This window comes from Poecilia reticulata, linkage group LG1 (assembly GCF_000633615.1).
Source record: "Poecilia reticulata strain Guanapo linkage group LG1, Guppy_female_1.0+MT, whole genome shotgun sequence".
NCBI classification, from domain to species: Eukaryota; Metazoa; Chordata; class Actinopteri; order Cyprinodontiformes; family Poeciliidae; genus Poecilia; species Poecilia reticulata.
This window is the reverse complement of record NC_024331.1, coordinates 7,322,724-7,331,022: the sequence shown is the minus strand read 5'-3', so window position 1 is coordinate 7,331,022 and position 8,299 is coordinate 7,322,724. Positions and strand designations below refer to the sequence as shown.

Below are 8,299 nucleotides of genomic sequence, written 5' to 3'. Positions count from 1 at the left end.
CATCTGGGCTCTGTCAACGGGTGTTTGACTTGTATTTTGTGCAAACATGCACAGACACACTCACATCCACTGTTTTCAAGTCAGAGTTGGGGAATATGTGACCCACTTCAGAATTGCACCTTCTACGTTACCAAGCATATCCGTCCCTTCCCTCCAAATGAACTGGATCTGATTCCCAGGTCTTCGAAACCTTTACTTTATAGTTTGCTTTTGCAGTTTCCATCAAGAGTTATCCAAACATGAGTCTCAAACAATGTTTCTCTTAATATTTTTTTGCTCCAGCCTTTCATCTCTGAGTGTGTTCTTTAATAGACTCACATAACTCTGTTGTCATCAAGAAGTCTTTAGAAAAGCTGTTGTGCCATTTTTATTGTCTGTTTGGAGTGTTTGCAATTTTCAGACCTGTTTACAACTGCAAACTTCATAAAGTCAATCAATACTTTGTAGAACCAGGTTTCACTTCGGTTACAGGTGCAACACTTCTGGGCTGTATCTCTACCAGCGGCTCACGCCTGAAGAAATCTTTTCATTTTCATCTTTTTTTTTTTTAGAGTTGGCGACACACCAGTCTTTCTTCACCAGCATGCCAGGCGGGTGAAGTGTCTTGTCCAAGGACACAACGATGGAGACGGACGAAGAGGGGACTTGAACCAACCACCCTCACTGTTATGGGTTGAACTCCTACCACCATTGGCTGCGTCGCCCAATGGCCAGGCTAAAGCGCCTTCTTTTCTATGTTCATTCTGACCCAAGTATGACTTGCTGTAAACTCTAAACAGGACTTCTTTTGGCTTCCCGTTAGCAAATACTCCTCAATGAAGACCAGATTTGTTGAATGACAGTTGATCTACTAACATATTTTTGCATTTCCAAGTTAAAGATATCTGGAATTCCTCTAGTGCTCTCCCATGAATCCTCCCTAGAACAGCCTTTCACCTTGGGGGAACAGCCATGTCTAAGAGAAACCTGTGCTTTTAGTTATGAATTCATTCCTGATGAATGTTATAATGTTATATTCTACACTTTGGCGTGTGAAACCCTGATTTTGATCCCTGTAAAGACCTTTCTTTTTGCCTGTTTGTATTGTTTCATATATGTATATATTTGTTTACTAYGACCATAAAGAGTTTGCAGTTAGGCTTGCAAAACGTTGGGATGTTGAGTTTCCAGATAGAAGCAACAGAAGCTGACTGCATGACTCTACCAGCACAGTGGTAGGTAAAGCAGCTCTCATCTGAATAATGCAGTCTGTGCAAGTCCATGAAAGACTTGCTTTATTTTATCTGGTATCAGGTGAGTGAGAGACCTAAATATTCACATTCAGCTTCATTTACTTTTCCTCCACATGGCTCTGATTGTACAGATCGCAATGAGATGGAGTATCTGTCTGTCTGTCTATCGTTTGATTGTATTACAGTATTTCCACATCCATTTGTACTTTGCTGTCTTTTTTCTCATCTTCTCTGATGCTGCTTTGCTACATATTATTTCCTTACATCATGCTTTTTTCCATCTATTTTTTACTTCATTCTTTCAACCTGTTCCTTATCACATTTCTCAAAAGTTTCACCCTCTTTTCCCTGTTGAGCATTTCTTTTCTTTCCTCCGGTCACCATTTGCTCTTTCAATATTTCCCAGGTTTTTCCCCTTCTTACATCTTCACACACTACGCGAATCCTTTAGGAGAATTCATCTCTCTTCTTTCTTTCTTTTTTTTCTCAACTGGGAATGGTGAAGTAATTCACCAAACTACTTCTATACACATTCTTTGTATGCTCAAAACACACCAAGTCTATTCTTTACTCTGCTCCCTCTGCGCTCGTTGCCATATTGTTTTGTTCTCACTTGGCTCTCCAGGGTGTGCTTCAGCTTAACCAAATATCTGCTCCTCATCAACGCCTCCAAGCGCGCCACAACTTTAACGTCCCCTGCCTTTAAATTCACTCTGCGTCCCATCACATTTGTCTTTCTACCGTTTTCTTTCTCAGATAAAATACCCCGAGTCCCTCTTCACACATCTATATGTAACATTTTCATTTCTTTCACAAAAAACAACTTTTATTCCCTCCTTTATTCTATTCTTAGGCTTCTATCGGTATTAAGAGGATCGCCGTAACGGGGCTGACATTATCCTTGAAATCGATTTGTATTTGCAACCTAAACTAAAAATCAATTTAAAGTAAGCAAACAGCATTCCCCCCTCCTCGAGGTTTATGTGTTGAGAACGTCGTAGAAAAGGGAAAACAAAATCGCTTAACAATGCTGCCATCTGCTGGGATTGTAAAATCACACTATCATATTCTTTCTRTGCATCTTTTCCTGCCTGTCAGAAAAAGGACCTCCGTGTTACAGTTTTTCCTCAGTCGCTTYGGCGCATTTCTCAGAGCAGAACTGAAATTCTCAAACTGAAATTCTCAAATTGACTAGTTCACGCCTCGAGTCACCGTGTGCACATCTTAACTTTGGTTTGGTTACTGACAGTGATGATAAAGTTTCCTTTGTAATGTAACACTTTGGTTTGTCGGCTTAYAGCTGCAAGTCGCTGATGCACAGATGCATCACCTTTCTTGTTCAAATTAACCTCATTTCCTTTAAGGGAAGGTTGCGTGTCGCGAATGTGTGCATGTGTGACACGTCTCTTAGGTTGTGCGCAAAAATTATCACAATTTTCAGGTGTGAGTGGATATAAAGATGGACAGAACTTCACTTTGTAGACATACGAGGCAGATGCAAGCCTTAGTAAATCCACCCAGCTTTTCAGCTTTTATAGTAGATTTTGCTTTCTAAATCAACTAAAAAGTTAAAGCTAACTTTTAGTATGTGAGACTAATAATAGTTACTGATTGTAACAAAATGATTTGTCAATCTGCTGATTTAACACATGCTGAAGTTTTGTAACAACTTTTGCCAGTAATGTTTATAGTCTCCATAGAGATGCTGTTAAACTTCCTGTCATTTCTGCATATTTTTAAGGACACTTCCTGCTTGTTTCGACCACATGAATGTGATTAGATGTGTTTCTCAAAGCAATRTACATTTTATTTCTACTTGCCCATGACAATAGCTTTAAATACAGTTTGGTTTGGAGACTCACTAAGATATTATTACTTATTCCAAACTTATTCGCTTATGTTGCCAAAACTAACAATGCTTTTTTTTTGTTTTTACTTCAATTAGTATGAGACAACTGGAAGACTACGTCAGAGAGAGAGAGAGAGAGAGTTACAACCCTTAGTCATCTCAGAAACCTCTGATTGGTGTAGGGGTAAATTACATTTTGTTTGTATGTTTGGTTTTTATAGTCATATGTCAGTTTTTATATGTCTGGACTTATTCTTGCAGGACTGCAGTCATGAAGACCAACATGCTGGTTTTTGGTTCTCTGTATTTGCTGCTTGGTTGGATGCTTCCTYTATGCGCCCGTAAGGTAAGTGGAGCTTCTGTTTGGTTGGTGTTCTAGTGTAAAATATAATTTATTTCAGAGTCTATATCTAGATATCAAGAATGTAACATATGCACTTCTCCTTGATGCTGTAATCACTGACAAATGTCAAAATAGTGATCACAAAAAGCCAAGAATGAGTCAGAACCAAACTGTTGGGTATTAATGGATGATATTGGACAAAAAACGTCAACACAGTATTTTAGAATGTTCACTGCATTAAATATATCTGTCTTTGCATACAGGCAGAACCCCCACAAACACAAATACTAAAATTACTCATAATCAGATAGGCTGCTTGTGCGCACCACTTACATAATATAGCGTAATTGAACCACTAAATAAAACATAATGGTAGCTTTTGATTTTTTAACATATATTAATAAGTACTCATGTGGAATCAGGAGTAGAAAGAGTCCAAAATGTAAAAGAAACTGCCCCAATGTCCATACCATGCTGTAAATTTTTAGGGTTTGCAATCAGTTTTTTTGTTTTCGCAAGAAATTACAGTTCTTTGATGAAAGATCCATTTTTCCCTCAATAACACTGACTCATACAACAAATGCMCATCTTTACTGTTACGGTTCCTGAAACCATGAAATCCTTTCATACCTTGGCGCTCTTAGAAAATGCACTAGTCAACATTTTTTTTGCCTTCAACTCAATACTAAATCACTAATTTAAAAATAATCAAAAAATACATGTTTGTCAGATTCTCWGTAGTTTTTCATTTGAAAATAGCACATGCAATAAATACATATTTAGGTGGAAATTAGCTAGCTTAGATATAATTGAGCATAAGAATGACTAGCAGAAGGTAGAAAGAGCTTCCAGTGCGATCGATGGTATGTATAGAATATGCGTCAACAGGCATCACTGGTATGAAAACTTTGCTTGAGGCAAATTCACAGCAAAATGCCACAAAGGGGTTATGTTATAATTAAAACTACGCTAAATGTATCTATTTTGGTTCATGAAGACTTGGTCCTTAACTAGGAAGTGATTACCCTGATGATTTTTTTTTCCCCATCTGAGTTAATATTCTGAAAAACGTGGAAGCAAATACATATTTGCTTCCACGTTTGGATTTACAATTTTGGATTTACAATTTTTCATTTGGATTTACAATTTTTCTCTCTTTCCCTCTAGATCTCTGGCACCTTCATTACACAAGATGATCAGTCCATCCCSCTGGACATGGTTGACAATTCAGTTGATGACATGTAYTCTACCTGCGCCACAAAGATGGAAGCAAAGGTCAAGGGCACATACTTGAAAAAGGAAATGAGGAAGGACTTCAAAACAATGTGGGAAGCAGCGGAAAAGTGCGCAAAGAAGAAAATCAAAGAAAGAAAGAGAGGAGATGAGGCTTTAACAAAAGATCACCTGCAAGCAATTTGTGCGTACACAGCAGGAGGACCAGAAAATGTCTATAAGACGTTCAACGAAGCAGTMCGGACCAACAGAACACAGTACGGTTCGACCTTTCCGTTCCATTCTCTTCATTTCTGGCTGACCAGAGCGATACAGATCCTCAAAACCAGTGACAGTAAATGTCGCACAACTTTCCGCAGAACCAAATCCACGTTCTCTGGCGTTGTCAGCAAAGTGATTCGGTTTGGCACTTTCACCTCTACCTCCAACTTGTCAACTCTGACAAACTTTGGTGAGACTACATGCTTTAAAATTAGAACCTGCCACGGGGCTTATTTGAAAAAATACCCAAAGCTCGGAGACAGAGAGCAAGAGGTGCTCATTCCACCTTATGAGACGTTCAAAATAATCAGCAAAGATAAACCCATCAAACGACTTTCCGACTGTAAGACTGTTTACATTCTGAATAGCACCGGTGTCCAAAGCAATCTTGACTGCCAAATTACAGAACAAACACTTTGGTGATTGTTTTTTTTTCTCTTTCTCTCTTTCAAACCCGTAATTACGTAACCATGTATTTTAATCTAAATTTACACTTCTGGCATTTTAAAACAATGTTATTCACAAAAATCACATCAAAGTGATGGACTTGCAGATGTTTTTTTTTGTGTGTGAATACACAGGATCATGACCCCCAAAGGAAAATCAAGTCCGGTTTGTGGGGAGGATTAAAGGAGGGTTAAGCTTTAAAACAACATCCCGACAAGCCTGGAACATGTCAAAAAGTGCTGTTTAATCCATCATCTGGAAAATGAAAGAGTTGGGAGGTTTTTACTGCMTGGGGATATATTTTTCAGAAGACAATMATTTTGTACATGTTTTTATCAGTAGTATTGTGTTGGTAAAGTCTGTAAAATACATKAAAAAWKTTTAAGAATCATTCAAGTTTTAATCCATTCTGTAAGYTAAATAAATTGCCTTTGAGCTTTGATAAACCGGTTTCATATTTTTGTACAGGCTTCAGCTTGAATTAGTAAGGTGAAAATAAAAGTTAGTTTTTTTCTGAAAAGTGTTCAACTCCTTTCACCCCTAAATAAAATAAAGTCTAACAGCCAGAGAGAAAAAAGAAAATGGGCAAGAATGTGGGAGCTGTACCGAAACGCTGCTATCCCAGAATAATGGGTGAAAAGCTAATTGGTGTCTAAATTTGAAAAGCTGGTAGAGAGAAGTGTTTTTATCACAAAATTATATAAAAAGAAAAATTCATGATTAATAATTACTACATTTGTGACAAAATATGAATATTACTTTTACATCTAATGCCTCTTTTCTTTTCAACCACATATTGCGCAAACCCCAATTTCTTGAAACGCCCCTGTACCATCACCCACCCACTGCTCTCACACACAAATAAAAAGTTTCCATTGTGACTACTTTTTAGAAAACGTAGTGCCCAGACATTCTTTTGAAATGACATGGTTTCTCACAGGAAGTTATGTTTTCACACCATCTTCAGCAAACAAAAAAATAAGACCCCCGTTAAACTCAACAGCTCTGACACAGCTTGTTRTTCGGTTTTCCTCATTCAAATTTCTAATAATGAGAATGTTAGCATTCTCATTATTAGACTTCCATGTTGTGAAACACCTAAACGTAAATATGTTAAGGAATGCAGTGCACAAAACACAAAATAGGAAGCCRAGTTCTCTTAACTTTTACAAATAATTACGGCTGACTCTGATGAGCACGGGAGCAAAATGTGCTGACAAAACTTTTTTTATTCCCCMAGCCTTTCTGAAAACTTGGTTCGTGCAACGAGAGGGCGCCACCTACTGAAAGCAACGTAGTGAGACGTGACTTGATGTAATTTTCAAAATGGCCTTTCATTGACAAAAGTGCTGCACTGAATAAATGCAATGTAAAAATATAACTAMAGTGTAGACGTGTGAATTTGAGTTCAAACTTTGTGTTCCTTTATTTATTTTTYCTTGGGAAAAAATTGCTAATTCACAATAATTTTTGGAAACAAGATTTTGTCTCCTTTATGGCAAGGTAATTAACAGCATCTGTTTTAAAACAATTCAAATTAGTTCAAACTAGTGTTTAGACAGAATCACCAATAAATCCATGACATGTTTTTAAATTGTGCATGATAGGGAGTGAAATAAATGTTTTACCATCAAGCAGAATCCTTAATAAGTTGTTCCTGCGAAGCTGTTGAAAATCCTCCAATAAGACACATTTTGTTTTTAAAATATTTATCTTGAATATTTTCATTGCACGGAGCCCCCTAGGTGACATGGGGGATTGTTTTTTTTCTTTTGCGTCCCCTCGCAATAGGTTTTGCCTTCTCTGGAAATAATGTACTGACCAGTTCATGCGACATAACTGAATACTGTAAGCCTTTCTTACGGTGACCGTCRTACTTTCTGCTATTATATAAAGTTTTCGTAAAGTTTTCCATGCATGTTAATATCTCGTGAGATATCTGAAGTTTTATATCTTATACTTTAGGATAGAAATGCACCACAAACCTGTGATACTTTCCGTAAAAATGAAAGAAATAAAAAAATACTACTTGGAATATTTATTTAGTTTTGATTGTGTCTCTCTTGTGTTGCTAGTCTGAATGGTTTAAAGGGCCGTTTTCACATTTCTTTGTGTCAACCTGACACAAACAGACATAAACATGTAGTGAATAAATCGATTTTCAATTAATTTTTTGCACCAGAGTTAAGAATAAACATGTTTTCATGGAGGCTCTTCATATGTGTACCATATATATTTGACATTTTAAATAGACATTTGTGATTTTGTGACTGTATACAAAATAGACCAGCAAATATTTATATAAGCATATTGCGAGGGAACGCAAAAGATAATTTTCTCCGTATGTCCCCTAGGGGGCTCCGTATCATTGTGTACGTAATTTAAAAGGTACTTGCGGGTAAAAAAGCACACAATTAACAGAAATATAGTTCCACCTAGCTCAGTGATGTTGAGTGTTTCTTTTAGGATGTGACCTCTGGGTAAGTCATGTGATCTGTGAGGACTTCCTGGTGTCTGTGGGCCCTGTGTTGGCTGTAGCTGATGAGGCAATTTAAATACTGGACATTAAATCCCTGTCAACATTCCTAAGACTGTGCTGCCATCTGCTGAAAYTTTAAAGAAACTTCAGAACTCTATGACAATAAACATGCAGATACTTCTATCATAAAAAAGTATTTTTTTTTTTCACTCAAAGTGACATTTATATATTATGCATATTTATTAAATATTGAGTGGAATATTCCAATTCTTTATTTTTTGTAGTATTAGTTATTATGGATAGGTAATAGAAACCCAGAATTCAGTATTTTGGAGAATTAGAATATTGTGGAAAAAGCAAAGTACTTAAAACACACAGTGTCACATCCTAAACGGTTCATTAACTCAACACACCCATTCATTCTCATAATTATTGCTAGAAACATAGATCTATGT

At 36.9% G+C, this 8,299-nt stretch overlaps 1 protein-coding gene across 2 annotated transcripts; it reads left to right on the top strand.

Moving 5' to 3' along the window:
- The first annotated feature begins 2,646 nt into the window (after window positions 1–2,646).
- LOC103469850 (erythroblast NAD(P)(+)--arginine ADP-ribosyltransferase-like) lies at window positions 2,647–5,834 on the top strand. 2 transcript variants are annotated; one of them, XM_008417962.2, is made up of 3 exons: window positions 2,647–3,259; window positions 3,343–3,427; window positions 4,592–5,834. In XM_008417962.2, the coding sequence occupies exons 2-3, from the start codon at window positions 3,353–3,355 to the stop codon at window positions 5,339–5,341; spliced, it is 825 nt and encodes a 274-aa protein (XP_008416184.1). In that variant the 5' UTR covers window positions 2,647–3,259; window positions 3,343–3,352; the 3' UTR covers window positions 5,342–5,834. The 2 variants fall into 2 exon arrangements, with proteins under 2 accessions (XP_008416184.1, XP_008416099.1); XM_008417877.2 differs by having other exon boundaries at window positions 2,647–3,265.
- Window positions 5,835–8,299: the final 2,465 nt, after the last annotated feature.